The sequence below is a fragment of the Trichomonas vaginalis genome, chromosome II (genome assembly GCF_026262505.1).
Source record: "Trichomonas vaginalis G3 chromosome II, whole genome shotgun sequence".
In the NCBI taxonomy this organism is placed as follows: Eukaryota; Parabasalia; order Trichomonadida; family Trichomonadidae; genus Trichomonas; species Trichomonas vaginalis.
This window is the reverse complement of record NC_067204.1, coordinates 22,861,311-22,882,079: the sequence shown is the minus strand read 5'-3', so window position 1 is coordinate 22,882,079 and position 20,769 is coordinate 22,861,311. Positions and strand designations below refer to the sequence as shown.

At 34.6% G+C, this 20,769-nt stretch overlaps 10 protein-coding genes and 1 pseudogene across 11 annotated transcripts, besides 2 other annotated features; 6 read left to right on the top strand and 5 right to left on the bottom strand.

The window, feature by feature from the left end:
• Positions 1–285: 285 nt before the first annotated feature.
• TVAGG3_0593400 (phosphatidate phosphatase protein) lies at positions 286–1,512 on the bottom strand (the record flags this gene model as incomplete). Its single annotated transcript, XM_001328455.1, has 1 exon — positions 286–1,512. The coding sequence occupies one exon, from the start codon at positions 1,510–1,512 to the stop codon at positions 286–288; it is 1,227 nt and encodes a 408-aa protein (XP_001328490.1).
• A 299-nt stretch (positions 1,513–1,811) lies between these two features.
• On the bottom strand, positions 1,812–2,825 carry TVAGG3_0593390 (Ankyrin repeat family; the record flags this gene model as incomplete). The annotated part of the gene is made up of 1 exon (XM_001328454.2): positions 1,860–2,825. One exon carries the CDS (start codon positions 2,823–2,825, stop codon positions 1,860–1,862), a length of 966 nt encoding a protein of 321 aa, XP_001328489.1.
• A 176-nt stretch (positions 2,826–3,001) lies between these two features.
• Positions 3,002–4,538, bottom strand: TVAGG3_0593380 (protein ubiquitination; the record flags this gene model as incomplete). Its single annotated transcript, XM_001328453.2, has 1 exon — positions 3,432–4,538. The coding sequence occupies one exon, from the start codon at positions 4,536–4,538 to the stop codon at positions 3,432–3,434; it is 1,107 nt and encodes a 368-aa protein (XP_001328488.1).
• Positions 4,539–6,114: 1,576 nt separating this feature from the next.
• Positions 6,115–7,819, bottom strand: TVAGG3_0593370 (HSP70-HSP90 organizing protein 1-related family; the record flags this gene model as incomplete). Its single annotated transcript, XM_001328452.2, has 1 exon — positions 6,134–7,804. The coding sequence occupies one exon, from the start codon at positions 7,802–7,804 to the stop codon at positions 6,134–6,136; it is 1,671 nt and encodes a 556-aa protein (XP_001328487.1).
• Positions 7,820–10,943: 3,124 nt separating this feature from the next.
• Positions 10,944–20,769: part of a mobile genetic element that runs on past the window's edge.
• TVAGG3_0593360 lies at positions 12,377–13,359 on the top strand (annotated as a pseudogene). The gene has a single exon. A coding segment is annotated over exon 1 (983 nt).
• TVAGG3_0593350 (protein of unknown function, DUF4106 family) lies at positions 14,027–14,560 on the top strand (the record flags this gene model as incomplete). The annotated part of the gene is made up of 1 exon (XM_051239569.1): positions 14,027–14,560. One exon carries the CDS (start codon positions 14,027–14,029, stop codon positions 14,558–14,560), a length of 534 nt encoding a protein of 177 aa, XP_051097393.1.
• Positions 14,638–16,592: a mobile genetic element.
• TVAGG3_0593330 (uncharacterized protein) lies at positions 16,718–17,398 on the top strand (the record flags this gene model as incomplete). The annotated part of the gene is made up of 1 exon (XM_051239568.1): positions 16,718–17,398. The coding sequence occupies one exon, from the start codon at positions 16,718–16,720 to the stop codon at positions 17,396–17,398; it is 681 nt and encodes a 226-aa protein (XP_051097392.1).
• On the top strand, positions 17,480–18,664 carry TVAGG3_0593320 (uncharacterized protein; the record flags this gene model as incomplete). The annotated part of the gene is made up of 1 exon (XM_051239567.1): positions 17,480–18,664. The coding sequence occupies one exon, from the start codon at positions 17,480–17,482 to the stop codon at positions 18,662–18,664; it is 1,185 nt and encodes a 394-aa protein (XP_051097391.1).
• On the top strand, positions 18,701–19,120 carry TVAGG3_0593310 (protein of unknown function, DUF4108 family; the record flags this gene model as incomplete). The annotated part of the gene is made up of 1 exon (XM_051239566.1): positions 18,701–19,120. One exon carries the CDS (start codon positions 18,701–18,703, stop codon positions 19,118–19,120), a length of 420 nt encoding a protein of 139 aa, XP_051097390.1.
• On the bottom strand, positions 19,137–19,448 carry TVAGG3_0593300 (uncharacterized protein; the record flags this gene model as incomplete). The annotated part of the gene is made up of 1 exon (XM_051239565.1): positions 19,137–19,448. A coding segment is annotated over one exon (312 nt), but the record flags the coding sequence as incomplete, so codon positions are not given.
• TVAGG3_0593290 (protein of unknown function, DUF4106 family) lies at positions 19,800–20,483 on the top strand (the record flags this gene model as incomplete). The annotated part of the gene is made up of 1 exon (XM_051239564.1): positions 19,800–20,483. One exon carries the CDS (start codon positions 19,800–19,802, stop codon positions 20,481–20,483), a length of 684 nt encoding a protein of 227 aa, XP_051097388.1.

Sequence of the window (20,769 nt, the reverse complement as noted above, 5' to 3'; positions counted from 1 at the left end):
TCATCACTTATTTTCCATCACACGATACATGCTAAAAAAACTGATATTGAGGGTTCTTTCTGTGTGAAATAATCGAAATAAATTAATTTAGATTATTAAGTAAGAAATCTTATTCTTTGTCCATAAATCTAATGAAATGAGACGAAAAGCTGGTTATCCATGAATAATCAAATTAGGAGATACTTATGAATTCAAGATTAATAATAGATTTTTGTTAAAAAAGACAGACATATAACTACAAAACATTACTTTATTATTCAAACAAATAAATGATATATAATATACTTAAAGACCTAAATAATCTTGTATTTGTGGGGTCCAATCAATGATCGAATCACAAACAACCTTTCCATCAGCACTCAGAACGTGGTGTTTTGTATCAAATAAAAAGATTTTCTCTCTTGTAATTTTATTTGATTCGTAAGAGATTACGTCTGAGTTTTTGTTTCCTAGAGCCAAAACAACAGGGTTCTTATCATCGGGGAACAACTTAATGATCGTATCAATGGTCGGAATCTTAAATTTCTGAGGTTCCCTTTTCACAACTTCTCTTGTGAAAGCGTGTATGAAACCATCTGGAGCTAGAATGCACGGACCATCAGGAAGCTTTGTTCCTTCTTGGTCAATTCTCGATAAAAGGTGACGAGTAACAGATGCTTGACTTACAGGACGCGCTGTTAAGTAAATGAACTGGCATCCGTAAGAAGCAATCTTATCGTATAGTTTTGCAAGCCCTGGCTGTGTCCAATCAGCTCCGATCGCTCCGAAAACTTGGCCTATTGCATCGGATTTCGTAACTGTGCCGTCAATGTCGCTTACAACAATTTTATCGGATGCTTTTAAAAGAAAAAGCAAAGCTTTGACAACTTTCGGACCTTGTAAAAGTGACGAAACTGTAAATTCGATTTCGTTTCGACCAAAATGAATTAATGGCCTGACAATCTGTAAAAGCATTGATGAGGGAACGGGCGCACTCGATTCGATGCCTTTTATCATTTCTGTATCGTTCTCAAAAGTCGATGAACTTACTGATTGAACTAAATCAACTGAGGATGGGGCTGTTGATATTGGCTCTGGATCAGGATCGTCATAAATGAAGGCAGCATCGATATCTACTGCTGAGTTTCGTGTCAAATAAGTTGATATTTCGGAGTTTATTGGTTTTTTGTTAGATTTGGAACCAAGAATACCTCTAATATCTCCAGGAGAAACACTTAACTGGGATTTTGTGACTGAAGGATAAATCATGTTTTTGGCTGGTGCTTTTGCTTTCATTTTTTGAGATGCGAAGAATTGGCCGATTCCCCATTTGTTAACATACATCATGAATGGCGCTGGTGTATCGTTTATTGTTACTGATATGACTTTATTTAAGTGATGAATTAAACCAAGGTTTCCAATTCGCAAATGCCATGGTGAAGATTTCATGGAGCCGTCTTCATATTCTACTATGATGATGTCGGACGCACCAGATAACGAATTTGGGTTCAAACGCGACAAAATCTCCATCATTTTGTAAAAAAATGATTTGAATAGAAATTTGGTCAATTGTCTAAATATCGGCCCAAAAATACGAAAATTACGAATGTTTAGGCAAGATAACTGATATTGCATTTTGTGATGATCAGAAAATATATTGAAAGGAATTGTTAACCATTGATTTTCTTTTTATTCTTTCTGAATTTCAGTAACCCTCATTAATTTCTTAATCTTGGTTAATGATTATATTGTGAATCAAACTATCACAACAAATTTCTACAAAATGGCTAAATTTTTATTCCATTTTCATAACTTACTAACAAAAAGACGGCTTTTTAATAATAATTATTTAATACGAAACAGAACTTCAATGCAATACATTACTGGGAGCCCGAAAAACGTGCAATCAAAAATCTTTTGGCCATATATAAACAGATAGCATCTCTAATGCATTGGGCGCAGTCATAACTTCTATCATTTTTATCAAAAGTGTTTGCAAGCATGAAAGGAGTGAAACCCAAGTGAGTTTTCTTAAATGGGGAAGCACCGTATTCTAAGAAGAAAATAACATTGATTCTCTGGTGCTTGGAAGCAGAAACATGAAGAGCAGTCCATCCTGAGTACTGTTCACATGAATCAATGGGAACTCCAAGTCTCACGAGCTGAGATGGTATGAGCGAAGAATTCGAGGCTGCTCCATGAAGTATAAGCGGCCAATAATCGAAATTGCATCTGTTAATGTTAAGGTTATTGTCAATTAAAATCGGCAAAGCTTCGAAAAATCTCTTGTTAAGGCAAGCCAAACAAACTGTTGAACCATAATGAGGATCATATAATGATTTCCTGATTGTTTCATCTTTAACTAATTCTATTACGCAATTAATCTGATATCTTTCACACGCTTTACGTAATGGTATTCCGTATGTTTTACTTGCAGCTACGGGGGAAATATTATTCGCTATAGCCCATTTAATAACTTCTGGCTGATTATAATATACTGCAACGTTAACTATATTTCCGTCATTTGTAGTGTCAGATGCATCTCTCTTATGTGATTCTAAGTATCTAATATTTCCTGATGCGGCTGCGTAAAAAGCTAATGGAATTGGATAAGTTTCTGATGATAAATTATGATAAACTTCTTGAAACTTTGCTGCAAGATTATTTGCTTTCAAATAAACGCAAAATGGCATTAGAGAATTGATGTTCTGGAACAATTTTGGATGAATTTTTCTTAATGAGTTGAATAAAACATGATCAGAAATCATTAACGTCACGTACTCTATGAACATCTCAACATTATCTGACATAATTATCTCCTTGTAAGAATCTACAGAAAGAGACATGAAAAAAAGTAAAAAAAATGCAGAAAATTTATTTCTCTCAATTTCGATTTTGGAATATTTTGGAAAAACTGTTTTTAATAATATATATATTACTTCTGAATTTTGTTGCGATAAATTTTCTACAAAATTTTCCAGCAATTTTCCAGAATTTTTTTTTAATATAAGAATTGGTGGGAGTCTTTTATCTTTGTCAACAAATTATGTGATATGTATTTTTCGGGGTCGGTGTCACGACGTGGTGACCCTTAAATCAAACAATCTATAATTGTAAGAAGTTGCAGAATTTCTTGTTACTCATGACATTGATATCAACGTAATGGATAAACATGAAATTTGCGCTCCCTATCTTGCAAGTTGAGTAACACTATTGATTTTTGCGTACAATTAATTAGTCGAAAGCTCATGATAAGTCAATTTATCAAGTTTAAGGAATTCAATTTCTTATTATATCTAAAAAAAGTACATTTATACATGATTGCAGATTAAACGTGAAATATTTCTTAAATCTATAGAGTTATTTTTAAAGTCATATGCAACGTATCAGATGTAAAAAATATTTTGTATTTTTTGTTTATTATTCTTTAGTTGTTAAATTGCCTTTGTAATTTAAAAATCAAACATGTCTGGAACCCCATCTAGATACACAGGTGGTTCAATTAGTTCTATTTCACTGTCATCAACATGAGATCCATGGGATTCAAGTAATTCGATTAGAGATTCTGTACCAAATAATCTACGTTCTTTTGCAAGATATAGTGCTGTTTTGCCGGAATTATCCTTTGCTTCAATATCAATGCCATGTGATATAAGTAATTTTGGTACAGCTATGGAACCATTATATGCTGCTTCATGGAGAGCAGTTTGTCCGGATTTATCTTTTACATTGACATCTAATCCAAGAGAAATAAGATATTCAGCTATTTTTTCGTTATCGCTTCTTTCCGCGAGGTGAAGAAGCGTTTTGCCATCACTATCAATTTGGTGAATGTCAGAACCACGTGAAATAAGAAGTTTTGGAACTTCATAACCATGATGTTCTACTGCATATTGAAGAAATGTTTGATCATTATAAGTTATTGCATTGAAATCAACTCCATGGGAAATAAGAAGTTCTGCTATGCTGACGCTATCATTCTTTATTGCATAATGAAGAGGTATTTTACCCTTTTTATTTTCAGCGTTTATATTTACACCGTGTGAAATCAGAAGTTCTACTATTCTTGGGAGATTATTTTTCACTGCAAGGAAAAGAGGTTCGATCAATTTTGAGGGATCTTTATTTAGATCTAGACCATGTGATATGAAAATTTCTGCTTTCTCAACATTTTTAGTTTTTGCTGCATAATAGAGAACACCTCTTCCATCCTTATCGTATACATTGATATCAGCACCATGTAAATAAAGAAAATCAATCATTTCGTTATTATTACGCTCTACAGCCCTAAGAATGGGTGTATGCCCTGTAGAACTTCTCTCATTTATATTAGCGCCTTTTGCAAGGAGAAGTTCAGCCATTTCTTTACGATTAAATTGTACGGCATGAAAAAGTGCACAATGATAATTGATATCTAATCCATGTGAAATAAGAAGTTCGAGTATTTCTTTCCAATTAAACTTTGCTGCATAAAAAGCTGCTTTTCCACCATCCCTTTTAATATCTGCACCATGCAAAATGAAATATTCACAAAGAGATGGAATTCCAAATTCACTCATTTATGCTAATTTTTCTTTGAAAGTTTTTTTGATATCAAAATATATCAAGCTTGCATCAACATTATTGTATTTCGGACACTCACATTCACTAGGAGGTTCATTGTATTCAGTGATCAAAAAATGGGTAAAGTCATTGTTGTGTGCAACAACTGCATATTCTGCGCATTTGTAATCGGGTTTTTTATATTTAAGACATTCCATTATTATTTCTTGATTTTCTCCTAAAAATGAAAAACTAATGCAATTTCTGGTGATTTTTGAATTAAATTTCGTTCTCAAAAATTTAAAACAGTTTACAGAACCATAATAACAACACAACTCAAGCAAATAAAGCTCATGTAATGTAAATGGAAACAAAGAATTACCAATTGTTTGATTTGCATCAAATCCTTTTCTTCCTGTGAAGAATATAAATGATTTAATGTCATCATCCAATATTGATTTGTAAATTGTGTTTTCGTTGAGGAATTCAGAAAGATCTTCATGATACTTTGGATCTATATATGAAAATTTATATTTGTCGTAAATAAGTTTATCAAATCCACAACTAATATCATAATTATAATCTTTACCTGGATGATAATCTTCATATAATTTTTCGAAAATCCGAAAATATGATTTCAAATAACGATTGTTGTGTTGTATTGCATTTGAAATAGATTCGACAAATTTTGGTGGAGAAATTATTTTTGTTTCGATTATTTTACTTTTGATATTTTGGTAAATTTTGTCAATTTCACCTTCGTCGAAAGTGTAAAGCCTGTATAATGCTCTGAAAGACTCACTGTAATCTTTCGTTAATTCAAAAAGTTCTGAAATATTAAAGTCAGTCTCACTCATTGTGAATTGGATTTGTGAACTGAAAAAAATTTCAATAGTCACAATTTTAAACTCCAAAAATTTCAAACAAAAATTATAGTCGGATAAATTTAAAGTCCAAAAGCATCAACCAAGATGATATCCGTTAGACTCTACATGAGGAACACAATGATGAAATATGTAGTCCTAGAATTTTACATGTTATTGTTATCCGAATTAGGATCGAGACACCTTAATTTTGCTGAAATATGTATTTCATATGAATTTAATATTAAATAGAATGTGTTATTCACTCCAGCTGGCAATACCCATAATGCTCAATCACATAAGGTTGCAAAAAGAGGGGGAACAATAGAGAAATTGAGAGAACCAGGCCCCTCAAGCAATTGATGAGAATAAGTATTATATGAATACATGCATTTGTTGTTTCTTTTTATATGAAATGTTAAATAAAGTTTTATGATCTATTGTGTGAGTATATAAACTTACCGCGATTCTTTAGTCATAAAAAAATCAAATTTGCTATAATATAATTTCTGGCCTCAAGATGCTGCCCTTGCTCTTCGGCAAAATATACATATATTACATATATGAAATGAGAATAGAGTAAACAACGTGTATTTTTGCTAACAAAGCCAAAGTTCCTTTATTTAATTTTGAAAATTAAAAAAAAATATTTATAGCAAGTATCATTATAATATGCTTTAATATCAGTTATAGATAATTTACGTTAAGCTCTAATAAAATAAAAGAAAAATAAATAAATAAAAACGAACTTACTGCTGGAACTGGTTCTTGTACTTAGCAAGGATTGGTGATTCTGGTTGCTGCTTAATAGCTGCTTCAAATAGTTTCTTCTTGCTTGGATGATCGCATTCAACGATAATAGCAACAGCTCTTTCAACCAATTGCAAGTTATCGGCGTGGTCTTTGAGTGTAGAAACAACTGTTGGAACAGCGGATCTAACAGTCTTGATCTCTTCAAGTAATCCGTTGACGCAGCACATGTAGAGTAATGAAACGATGTTAACGACGCATGGTTCATCATCGAGATGCATTGTAAGAATGGCAGAAGCTGCCTGAATGACTCTCTTCTCTTTGATAAATTCGATATTGAATTCGGCACAAGCTGCGAGTGCTGAAAAGATTGGAGAAATAACGTCTGAATCCTTTGAGTACTTTGTGGCTAATGGGAAGAATAATTCGTAGACTTTTGTGGCCTTTTGCTTGAGTTCGTCCTTTGGAACAGCTGTTTCATCGACAGAAGCCAAAACAAACAACTGGCTGAGTATAACAGCGGCGGCAGCAACTACGTGCTTGTCTTCTTGGTTCTTTTCGGCTTCGGATAATGCCCATGATGAACCTTCTTCGCGTTCGATAACGCGCATGTTATCGACAAGCAAAGCAGCCTTTGAAAGGAAGAGTAATGATGCCTTTGTCTTGATACTGAGTGCTTTTTCAACAGCACCTTCGGCACCAATTTGGACAAGCTGCTCCTGGCCAAATGAAAGGTGGAAGAGAACGTAGAAGATATTATCGAAGTCGGAGTTTTCGAGGTCAAAGTCGAGTGCGTCGATGCAAACTGGAATGAAATCAGCTCTTGCAAGGTAAGGGAATAATTCTATTGGAGCTCCAGCAAGGAAACGGATGATATCGGAGACAACGTTCTTGGAGGCCTTCCAGTGGTCGGCAGCAACACGCATAACAAGGAAACCATTGAATGGATCTTGGGCTCCCTTCTCTGCGAGAACGCGGAGTGTTGTAATTGCTGTTGTAACAATAACTTCGTTATCCATGTAGAGCTGGATGACAGCGTAGAGAATGCGGCAGCAGCCAGTATCGTTGTACTTAACGATTTGCTCTTCTTTGACATCGCCTTCGAGGAGGAACTGGAGCATGTTGTTGAGGGCGATAAGAATGTTGACATCACTGAGAAGATGAACAAGAATCATGGAGAACTGTTGAAGCTGTGGATCTGCCTGGTTAATTTCTGGGACACCGAGGCGCTGTAAAACACTTTTCATTCCGATTTGACCGTCACCGTCCATCTTAAGGGATGATGCCGCGGCGTAATTATGAAGTGCATCAAGCATCTTTCCTTGTAACTCATCAGCTTGGCCCTTTCTTACATAGGCATTGGAAAGAGGAACTGTAAGTGGATCAGTCTCGATTGCTTTCTGGTCCATCTTTAATTGTGTTTCTTCTGGTCGAAGACGCTGGTACAATTTGATAACTTCATTAGCATCGTTAACGCCTTCTTCGAACTTGTTAAGCTGAATATAGCATGCAGAACGATTTAATAAGCAAACCATGTATAAAACAGCTTCTTCATTTGTCTTTGGATCTAATTTTTCGATTACATTGTTGAAGCTTAATATTGCCTGCTCGAAGTTGTTATCAGACATCTTCTGGATGCCTTCATCCTTAAAAGGAATCAATGACTCCATTAAAAAGTGACTTGCTAATTTGTAAAATTTTCTTTCTGAAATTTTCATAGATGTGATCGGAGTCTTCATCGCTCTATCAAATAATCGGTTAAATTTTGTTCGTGATAGGGCCTTCATATTTCACTTGGAAATATGATGATTGCATCATGAACAATAAGTGATTGAAAAAAAAAGGTAGTGGGGCTTCCAGGCGCGTTGCGCCCTCTAGCCCCGAAGATGTTTAGTATAAATGAAGTTTTTATTCGGAGGGCTTCCAGGCGCGTTGCGCCCTCTAGCCCCGAAGATGTTTAGTATAAATGAAGTTTTTATTCGGAGGGCTTCCAGGCGCGTTGCGCCCTCTAGCCCCGAAGATGTTTAGTATAAATGAAGTTTTTATTCGGAGGGCTTCCAGGCGCGTTGCGCCCTCTAGCCCCGAAGATGTTTAGTATAAATGAAGTTTTTATTCGGAGGGCTTCCAGGCGCGTTGCGCCCTCTAGCCCCGAAGATGTTTAGTATAAATGAAGTTTTTATTCGGAGGGCTTCCAGGCGCGTTGCGCCCTCTAGCCCATAAAAAATTTCTGAGGACGAGCCAGCCGGTGACTTTTTGGTAGAGCGCTCAAAATAGTATAACTTTGTCCGGACAAGTAAGGGTCTATCGTCGCTACAGGAAAAGTTACAGGCGTTCCAAGGAAGTATACTTTGAGAAGCCTTTTCTCCCTTATAGAATGAGATAAGACGGTTATTTTACAAAACTGACAACACTTTGACCGAGTAGTTTTTTGTGCTGAACAAAAAGTGTCATATAAACATCTGTCAAAAACCGCTTTTTAACTTCACTTAAAATGCCACGTAAGCTACGTAAGAATATACGTAAGAGGAAGGGAGCATTGAAACATCCAATAGTAAAACTGACACCACAACAACAGTTGCAACAACAAATGATGAATGACCCCACTATGTTGCAACAAATGTCAAGCAACCCTATGCTTTTAAACCAAGTTATTGGTGCACAGAGTGGGGGTTTAAAAGCGGCACTTTTAGCGAAAATGGCAGGCTATGGTGGAGCTGCAGACGGAACAGCTTATAACCCTCAAAGTCAAATGAATTTGAGTTCACTCAAAAATCAAATAACAGATGTCAAAAAGTCAAACATAGACATACAGAAACAAATAAGTGAAAACGAAAAGAAACTAGAATATGACAGACACACAAAGAAACTCAATGAGTTAAACGTAGAGAAAAAGAAGAAAGAAGAACAACTGAAAGAACTAAGTACAGAGGAATATGCGAAAAAAGTGTCAGAAAAAGCAGCAGAAGTAGCAAAAATGGAACAAGATGTTATAAATTTGAAAAAACCATACTACTCAATATAAGTACTGAAAGATGAAAGATAAAACAAAAAGCCATGAAGACATATATGGATAGCGATGAGTATAAAAAAGAAGTTGAAGCAAATGTAAAGGCAGAAAAACTTTTACAGTTGCAAAACCAAACCTACAGTATGAAAACTTAGCACAAGAAAGTAAAAATAACGACGCAGCCATGCAAAAGCAATGAAAAGCGCAGAATATATAAAAGCTAATAATGACTGGTTAGATGCCCAAAGCCAACGCTAAAAGCAGCCCAACTTATAGGGTCAATAAGGACAAAAATACAAAGCGGATGAAGACAGTTCAAATGAAGCTTTAATGAATGCTGACTTTAAGAATGCTTCGAAGCTCTTCATAGTAAGGTGAAACTAGTGAACGACTTCTCATCTGGAAAGAAACTGAAGTCTGAAGGTTTTCGACAACGAGTTAAGAGAAGTAGCACAAAATATGACGAAAATAACAGATGCAGCAACGAGACAGGCAGTTCAAAGTGGCCTATGACGCCGTTAGAGCAACTGTTGTGGAAAGTCAAGAAAAAGAGTTACAACAGACCAAAACAGACCTAGTAAATGCTTTCTTAAGAACGAAAAGTCAGGTGTAGGACATTATGCTGCAGAATGGAACATATGTGCCAGCTGGTGAACTTATATACCACCAAACCCTCCAAGAGAAGCACCTGCACCAGGACTACCTAAAACATTTACATCGTCACATGGACACAGACACAGGCATGCACCAAAACCAACACAACAACCAACAGTTCAAAACCCTGCACAACAACCAACAGTTCAAAATCCAGCACCACAACAACAACCAAAACCAACAGTTCAAAACCCTGCACAACAACCAACAGTTCAAAATCCAGCACAGCAACCAACAGTTCAAAACCCTGCACAGCAACCACAAACAGAGCAAAGACATAAAAGAAGTAGAGAAAAAGGAAACCAAGAATTCTTAAAAATGCTTAAGGAAGATTATGGTTACCCAGATACTCTTGACTTTAGTGACAGATATAAAGAAGCTATTAGAAAGTTCAAGGAAGGAAATACTGACCCGAACCTATTTAGCTTTATGGTTCAGCATAAAATCGGATATAATCTCAAACCTGGAAAATACAAGCTCGCAAAGGGATATTGATTTAATAGCATATCATCCAAATGACATGGATGAATTTACTCCGAGATATTTGATGTCAGAGCTAAATGATAATTCAACTCTCTTCATGAAACGCGTAAAAAATAGAGACGGAACGAAGAAGAAAGGTTTATGAGTCCGGATGACTTAGATAGGGAACTTGTTTAAAAACGGTCTCGGAATATATGAAATGCCAGCAGATGAGTACAAGAAACTCAACAGGAAGAAGTTCAGATACAACCAGACATGGAAGAAATAGTTCAGCAACAACAGCTAGAAGAGCCTGAAGGAAACGAACAAGTCCCTCCTTTGGAAACTAACTTCACAGAACTAGATGAAGATTTGGAACAGCCGAAAAATCTTGACCCTCAACAAGAGTATGAGGTGAATATGGAATCTTTCCAAGAGTCTAAGAAAAATTCGGCTGACATAGTAGAAGAATATCGAAAAATGTTCACCGACATACAAAAGACTCCAACATCAGATGAAAATATTCAGCATAGAATGGAAGTACTGAAAGAAAATGTACGCAAATACAATAATCCTTTTTACTTACGACCATTATAACGTTCAATCTTTGGCTGAACTCGGTGAAAATAAAAGGTTAAATTTCAACAAAACATATAGAAATGAAACATTGTTTAAAGTTCATTTCAGAACCTAACCAATATGGAAACAAACCTACTTTTGTTTCTGCAGACTATGGAACTACAATGAAATGGGGTCAAAGCTAATCCGGATAGGTGGTTCATAAACTTACAACCTCAATTCCAAGAAGTTGTAGACGCAATGGAAGTGAATGGTGAACCAGATATAACGGGTATTTTCAGCGCGGCTTTAATGCCATTGAAAGATATGAAAGATGCAGATATTTTGGACCAGTATGAAATGAACATGGCTGAGGGAAATATAACACCTGACGTTCTAGAACATTTATCTCAAAGAACTACACAGAAACCATAGAGATGGTATATTTGGTGAAGAGTTTAGAAAGAAAAGTTAGGGAGAGAGAAGGAAGAAACCTATTGTACATGACCTTGCAAACGAAAGTTTGCAAAATGTCATAAAAACTTACTTTGCAGACAATGAAATGAGAAGGGATGAATATTTAAGAAAACTCAAATGGACAGTACCAAATGAAATGTTAGTATTGAAAAACATGTTCCATGACAAAATAAAACCAACTACAGAAATAAATGACGCAAGACTGAAACGTTGGGTAAAAGCTTTCCCATTCACAAAAGATATTATTGGTTACATGGAAAGAAAACCAGAATGGCTACAAAAACATATATTTGGAAACGAGCTTATTCCATATGGACAAGCTCTGTTTGAAGAGCTTGAACCGGAAACTCAGGAAAAGTCATGCAAACAATAAGCGAAGACTCAAATACAAACTATGACAAAATCTTTCTAGGATATAGGTTACCTGAGATGGGCGACCAGAGCCCAAAGGCAAAAAGGACATGGGAAATTTACAACATACTAGGTGAACATGAGGCAAAGATGCTACAAACTTGAAGCAGAGGGCAAGTTACCAAAAGCGACACCAAAGAAGAAGAGAAGTAGAACAAAGTGAAAGTAGTGAAGAAGTAACTTCATCTAGTGAAAGTAGTGGCAATGAAGGAAAAAGAAGAGTTAAAGATTCAGTTTAAAAACTCAGTCAGGAAGAAAGTAAAGCTTGGTCCGAGTGGGTTCTATTATGACACATAAATCCAACTATTCTATATTTTTACCCATATGAAATGTACGCCGCTCAGAATAGAACGCCAACAGTTTTGGATGCCATGAACGGAAATGTTTCCGAATGGTATATAACGAATGCGACAATGCCATTAGAAGGTCAGAAATAGTTCCTGGAACTTACGAATATACAACTGCTGTTTCTTATGGAAACGTAGGTGAGTTTGGAGAAGGTTCTTCAACAACAGTAGATATTGCTTGCGACAGGTTTCATATTATTTCTATTGACAACTCATTCTTATACGTGGAACAAGACATTGAAATAAAACCTTCTGCCAAGTTGTCTGACAAGAAAGGTTGCAATGGAATTTTCTATGTCGGATACCAATATGCTCCAGAAGTTTTCATGGGATATAAGATATATTCTAACTCTGACTTAGTTCAAACAGTAACATGGGCAAACTATGAATGGTTCGCTTTGAGAAACTCAGTACAACCACAAGCTAGAGAACAAACAGACCAGTATGCAACTATTGAGAAAATAAGAAGACTTGACCCTAACGTTCCAGGAGTTTATGTTAACCTTTCTGGTTCAGATGGAACTGCTGCCACTAAAGTAAAACTGAAAACTTAGAGTTCCTTTGTCATCTTTCCTCATCTTCAGGTTTTTAAGATACTTGCCAAACTGGGCAGGAAAAATTTCTATCGAACTTACTCCAAGCAAAAATAACTTAGTCATTGCACCAACACAAGACCCATTCACTATTACAGGACGTAAAGGGAACAAATCAAACGTCATTCGCCGAATTTTGCAAAGACAAAGTTGACTTAGACTTTGGTTTCTCAAACTTCAACAATGAAGTAAAACTATTATTTCAATGCTGCTGGAACTGCTTGGGACACAGTTAAGTTTACATGCGAACAGTTTGAATGCAAGAGAATAGAAAGCAGACTTGCAGTCTATTATGTTGGACCCAGATATTTCAAATGCTTTAGCTGCCAAATATATTGCAGTTCCACTTATGTTCCCTATACACCAAATATCTGTCAAAGACTTTGCAGGTGAAGTTGGAAACCAAAATCCAGGAGCCGCAGGTGCAAGAACAGATATTGCTTTAACAACTGCAATGAAACATGCAGATACTATGTTTGTACTGTTCAGACGAACTATAAATGACTATTCTTGTTTCTACAACCCTGGTATTAAATATCATATAAACATAGATGGTAAATATTATCCAAGAGAAGAATATTCTACAGTTGAGGATATGAGGTCATACAACTTGACATTAGATGCTATGAACTTTAACAACAACTTCACAACAACTATTAACCCTGAAATGCAAAGTTCTATTATGCCATATGTGAAAGTATGGACTCATACAGGAGGTCAAAAAACTCAATATACAAATGGAGACCGTTCAAACTTTTGGCTTGGCATTCCATTTGCTGACTCAGAAGACTTTATGGGTGGTATTTCAACTGTTGGTACAGTTCAAATACAATATACTGGTGACAGAGACGGTCCAGATGAATTGAGAGCAAAGAAGTTTACAAAAACCAATAGCACTTTTCACGGAAGATGCTCTTTTGAAGATTCGTTCGATGAAACCTGCTGGGGCTCCTCAGATTGGCATAACGACAGCTTCCATCGAGCAGATTTTGGCAGCAGGTCAGTAAGTTGTTCTTGAACTGATTTCTCTCCGTCAAATATTGACAGTACGCCAGTTTTGACATAATATTGTATTATAAACTTTCCTTTAGTAATATCTGTAAGTTTTGAAGTTATATTTTTGTCTGCTTCAAGAACTTTCACCATTTCAGTTATACCAACTTTCTTTGCTTTATGAAAATATTTAGGTTCAGCAAAGACTGCTATTCTATAACATTTTCCATTGTTTGTGTAAAGAACTATTCTGTCAATGTATTTGTATTGTTTGTGAGTATAAACTTTGTTCTGCTTCAATTCAATAAGATATCCGAATACGTCCATCTTTTTATTCTAAGTAAAATGTCATTTCCGAAAAATAGAAGCGTAAGTGTTTCAAAAGGTTTAATGGCGGTGGCAGATGTGAAGTTAAATTCACCAACTCAAACAAACAGTCAAAGTGTTATTGTCAATGTCAAAGACAGAGATGTTGAAATGGGGAAACCATACAAAGACGAAGATGGTATAACAATTGTTCCTGTAAAAGAACCAACATATCCTGAAGTTAACAGAGACTTAAGTTCTGTTGCAGATATTCGAAACGACTACCAACAACTTAAAGACAAACTTCAAACTCAGGAGAAGATTTGTCAAGCTTTAAGTATAATGTTAAACTTGGTCGAACACAACCCTGTAAAAGTGAACTCATATGTCATTGCACCTCATGAAGTTTTGAAAGAACTATTGAAACTTTTGACAGAGGCAGACGATATAAACATCAAAGAAATAGAACCCGACATTGGTTGCTGTGGTGTTTCATATAATGTTATTGACAAGATATACGTTATGAAAGGAGGTGAAACGTTGAACTTAAAATATAGTTTCCCAGACGTTATAAAAATATTTGACGACCACAACATTTCATTAAAATTTATTTGCTAAGTAAATGGCAGAAGACATAATGGTTTATACTATTACGACTAAAAACCCCAAGTAATATAATTCTATAACAACAAACTGAGTATATAAGAATTTCCGAAAAAGTGACACTTTCAATAGGGAGTAACACTTAAAAAGTGACAATTTAAAATTCACAATAAATAAAAATAATAAATTTTTTAGTCTATTAAATTATTCTTTTCTTTGAAATCCTCTAAAAATTCTTCGAAATGTTCTAAAATATAATCTGGAGAATTATAACAAAATTCATTAATTTCTAACATATACGTATCTAACAATTCATTTGGAATTTCAAACGATCTTAAATATGTAATTGAATTTTGTATCTTCTCATTTATTTGAGAAAGTTTTTCTTCAGCATTTTCCAATAAAAATCTTAATGGATTCAAATTGGCTTCTTGATTCTGAACAAAATTTAATACTTGGTATAAACGTGATTGAACTTCTCTTTTCAATTTTGTTTTATAATCTGTCAATCGAGGCTCGCGAATTCTAATTGAAGGAATAAAACCTGTTTGAAGTAAATCGTTTTAATACGATAAAAGTAATTGGGTGCAACTTCTTCTAAAAGATTTTTGACAAAAACATCAATTCTTTGATTTTTAACGCAGCCAAAATCGTGATATTTTATCTTTTTAAATAAAGATTCAGAAACGTTATTCACAACGGTTAATTCATTTGGTCTGGCAGCGGCTATCCACATCATAGCCAACAATTCCTTATACAAAATTCAAAAACTTGGGTGCAATCAGAACTGATTGCACCCAAGTTTTTAACTTTCTTGAGGGAATTAAAGGGTGAGAGATTTATAGTCTATCTATATATCTCCCACCCTCTAATTCCCTCCCTGACAGCGGGAAACTTTGTCTGAATGTTAAACTATTCAGACAAAGTTTCCCACTGTTTGCGAAGGAATTGTTGGCTATGATGTACTGATTCATGATCAGTACATCATAGCCAACAATTCCTTATATAAAGTTCAAAAACTTGGGTGCAATCAGAACTGATTGCACCCAAGTTTTTGAACTTTCTTGAGGGAATGGAAGAGTAAGAGGTATACATTATGAATATATACCTCTTACCCTTCCATTCCCTCTCTGACAGCGGGAAACTTTGTCTGAATGTTAAACTATTCAGACAAAGTTTCCCGCTGTCAGCGAAAGAATTGTTCCATCTGGTGCATAGAGTGTGAATCTATGCACCAAATGGAGCAAGTCCCTCGCGAAATTGCCAAAACTTGCGTCGCATTTCAAAGATTGCGACCCAAATTTTGGCGATTTCTAGTAGAGATGGAGTATTTTGAGTCACTGACCTATATGCAGTGGCTCAAAGGGCTCCATCTCTACTTTGAAGCAAGGAAACTTTCCTCGAAATTTTGATAATTTGAAGAAAGTTTTCAAGCAATTAACAAAGGATTACTCGCTATGAGGTAAAAATTCTAGATTTTCACCTCATAGCGAGAGCTTCCCTTTCATTGCTTGAAAACTTTCCCCAGCTTCAAAATTGGGGAAAGGGCTGTAAAGTCGACTCCGATACCAGCAGGTACCAGAGTATTTAAAAGAGAAGCCCTCGTACGAGGTTCTATGAAGACCTTCTCATTCAAGAAGATCTTAATAGAAAATCGTACGAGGGCATTGGAAACTCGCGTCTGGTACATGTTGGTACCAGAGTGTTTGAGATTTGAAGACTCTGGAACTAACATGTACCAGAATTTATGATGAATTTAAGATGGACCATTATAAAATGGTAGCGGTTTGTTTCAAAAAAATTTAGATGAGATTTGCATAGATATAGATTATATGATTTATACATATGAAAAATAATATATAAAAATATAATTTTGAGATAATTATGTAAATAATATTTTAAATATTTGAATTTGAGGTATAATTTTATAGTAAAATATTATAAAAGAGTATTTATATAAATATTGTAAAATAATATAAGTAATAAAAATTGAGACCCCTCCCTGTTTTTGATGTTTTGTCACTTTTTCGGTAATTCTTATTGTTTCCTAAGTAAATGGCAGAAGACATAATGGTTTATACTATTACGACTAAAAACCCCAAGTAATATAATTCTATAACAACAAACTTACAAAGTCCTCAAGGACGATATTGTAAACTAACCTTAAACACAATGACGACTAAAGCCTGTTTTGCTCTTTTGACACCAGAAGACTTTATTGTTGTGAATGGTAAAAAATACTCCTTTGAAGATACTTACTCAGATATACCACCAACAGGTTTTGTTGACTTATTTAATACTTTAAGTACGGGTGTAACATGTGCTGCAACTAGAGCAGGTTTCATTATGTTTGGATGTCCGACTGAGTTTACTATAAACGATATGAGCTATAATACAAAACTTATTTCTGGTTTTTACTACCAACAGTTTCCTATAACAGGAAAAGGTGTCATACAAGGAATGTCTATTCCATTGACATTAAGCACACCAATCTTATATATTGTTTCAAACTTAGGTTCAAAGTGTTATTCGAATGTCGACAGAAACTATTATGACCAAAAGATACTTATGCGTATAAACAATACTTTCTCTGCTGGTTTGCCTATTGTTCATTCGAATGCAGAATTTTCAACCTTAGTGAACTCAAACACTTTGGCAAGTATAACGTTGACATTAGTTGACGCAAACTTTGTTCCTGTAAAACTTTTATGTCCTATGTATTTGTCAATGACGGCAGAAAGTTTCGAATTGGAAGATGCAACTGGTGAAAGTATTGTATTACAAGAACAACTTCAACAACAAATAGCTCAAGAACAACAAATGCAACAAATGGAACAACAAAGTCAAGAATAAAAAAATAATATTTTTTTTATTTTTATAAAAATATACAGAATAGATGTTTCAGATTTTTATGACTTCCAAGCATTCAGAAATATGTGTCCATTTCGAGACTATAACAAAGCAGTCGAGAATTTGAAACGTTTAGTCATTTATGTCGACTCTGCCCCAGAATGTTATGTCATGAAAGAATGGGATGTTGTCTTTAACAAACCAAGAGCAACAATAGTGTCTGAACAAGAATGTAGACAGAAACTTAAGAAAATAAAAGTTGTACAAGTTGGAATGAAGATGTTAGATGCTTGGGATATCTTATTGTCAAAGTTAGAAGATTTTTCAGTTCGTGGTATAAAGTTTTATACACCTTCTCCAAACTTCTATTCTATCTTCACTGGATATAAATATGAACAAGTAGAATGGAAAGAAAATATTATAGAAGCTTGGTTAGACCATGTCAAAGAAATTATATGCAATGGAAACGAAAGAGTCTATGAGTATATCTTATGTTGGTTTGCAAATATCTTACAACATCCAAGTGCTAAAAATGAAACTGCTCTCATTATAATTGGAAAACAAGGAACTGGTAAGAATACTTTCTTTACAGATATTTTGTGCAAACTGTTAGAAGGTTATTCGAATCCGAATATGACAAACTTAGAAAACATCTGTGGCAAGTTTAACTCCTCAATAGAGAATATGAAACTTATAGTTTGCAATGAACTTCAAAGTATGGATACAACAAAAGTTTTGAACTCAGATGCTTTGAAGAGTCTTATAACAGACAAAGTTGGAGTTGTTGAAAGAAAGTATAAAGACCAAAGAGTTTGTGAAAATGTTGCAAACTTCATTATGGTTTCAAACAATGCTGTTCCGATGAAGTTAGAAAGTTCTGACAGAAGATATGTAGTTGTCAGAACGTCAGAAGCTCATATGCAAGATACAGAATATTTTGACGCTTTGTCAGAATGTTTGACATCTGACTTTTACAACCACTTGTTCTCATATTTCATGACATTAGATATTTCTAAGTTCAATCCAAGACAAATTCCACATACCGAAGAGAGACAAACATTGTTAAAAGCAAACAAGAGTGTATATGAACTGTTCATAGAAGAAAGCGACTTTGAGTGTTTAGATGAAAAGTCTTTATATGATGAATATAAACAATATTGTCAAGAGTATGGTTATATGGCAGCTTCTAAACGTACATTCTTGGCAAATGTCAAAAGTCTTTTAGATGTTCAGAATGGTGTATATACAAAGAAAATTTTTTCTGAGTAAATTTTAAAAAAAATATTTTTTTATCCGATAGAAAAGATGACGAAATATATTTCAGTAAACAAGTACATGTCAGGACTTAAAGAAGAACTAGACCCATTCACATATTTGAATGTTTACTTCTACCATTTTGAAAAGTCTTCATTCAGCAAAGTTTGGAACATCGAACCAGTTAAGTTTGCTATTGTGACTAAAAATGGTGCGAAATTTGAAGACTTAGACATAGAAGGTTTGTTAACAGTCAAAGAAAGTTTTGACAGAAGGTTCTCAAACCTTAAAGAAGGCAAAGCATACAAACTTGTTATACCTTATGAACCAAAGAAGACAGACGACTATGAATATTATGAGTCTAAAGTTGTAGAAGTTCAAGGTAAATTGGGTAAAAAGATTTTAGAGTCTAAGCCAGTGTTTACTCCTAAAGAGGAAGAGAGCATTGACATTGACCCAGAAATGTTCTAAAAATAAAATTTTATTTTTACATGTCAAATTTCTTTTTCTCTGGAACTGGTTCAGGTTCTTTCTTCTCTTCTACTTTTTTCTCTTTCTTTTCTTTCTTCTTCTCTGGTGGAGATATGTCAAATTTCTCAGAACCATATCTATGTAAAAGTTCTTTGTCCTTTAATAGCTCATCTATTCTGTTTTCTATTTCATCTTCAAGAACAGCGCATGTGTCTTCTTTGCATTCTAAGAACTTTTGTTGGACTTCATCTTTCCAATCGGCGTCATCTCTGTCAACAAGTCTGTCATTGACAAATTTTAAGACTGCTCTTTGTAATGTTTTATGGTTCTTGTCATATTCCCAGAAACAGAACTTTAGAACAAATTCACCTTTCTTGTTTACACTATGTAAGATTTTATGGTCGACAGATGTTTTGCTGTCAAAAAGTTTGTCTCGAATATAGATAGCGAAATCGCTAGACATTTTCTAAAAGATAAAAATTTTAATTTTTCTAAAAATATGTTAGAAAAAAAGTTTGCTGACATTGACAAGAAATTTGAGAATGTTTTAGACAAGAACAAGAGGAAGTTAGAAAATGCTCAGATAAAGCCTATACATGAAAAGTTCTTATTTGCTCAGAATGGTATAACAGGTCTAATTGCACCACCTGGGTCGGGCAAGACTTTCACTTATCTTAAAATGGCTGCACAACAACAAGAACTAGATGAGAAGAACCCATTCTATGAGTTAGTTGTTATTTGTTCGACTTCTGGTCAATTTGACCAAACCGTCAATTCGTTCAAAGATATTATAAAGAAGTCTAAGTTAGTATGTATAAAGGATACTGAGTTGTTAGATTGGATAAAGAAGTACCAAAGAAGAGTTTTGAAGTATAATGCTATAAATGAGTATATAAATTCTAAGTTTAAAGACCCAAATGAGGAAATGCAGAGAATATTAGAGAAGAAACACTTCAGAAACAAACAGAAAGAGATAGAATACATTTCGAAGAAATTGCAATCTTACGATTGGAAGACTTACCCTCATAGATGTCTTCTTATCTTAGATGATTTCGCCTCTCATCCTTTGTTAAAGAATAGAGAACAAGATATGTGTCGAATTCTTAAGAAGCTCAGACACTTTAACATTTCAGTCGTAATATGTGTACAGACAGCAAAGAGTTTAAGTAAGGATGTTAAAAGAATACTTACTGACATAATACTTTTCCCCGGATTGTCCGAAGACGATTTCATGGAACTTATGAAAGAGTCCATGGCAGGTAAGTTTGACAGACATGAACTATGGGAGAAGTACAAAGTCATACAAGACCCTCATACTTCTTTCAGAATTCATATCTACGCAAACAAAGTTCAAATTGTGTAAATGGTCAAGCTTGAAAATTCATTATTTTTGTGCCGAATTCAATAAAAATATATTTTTAGGGTAGATGGGTATATCTAACCCGATTTCTAACCTCATTTCTACCCTCATGAATTTTCATGAATTTTCATGAATTTTCATGAATTTTATATATTAATGTTTTCGTTAAGCCACTTTGTGCCATCAGTCAGTTAATGAAATTTACACCAAAAATATATTTTAGGGTAGATGGTTAGATCTAACCCGATTTCTACCCCAGTTATTTTATAAACGTTTTACATGGTAAACG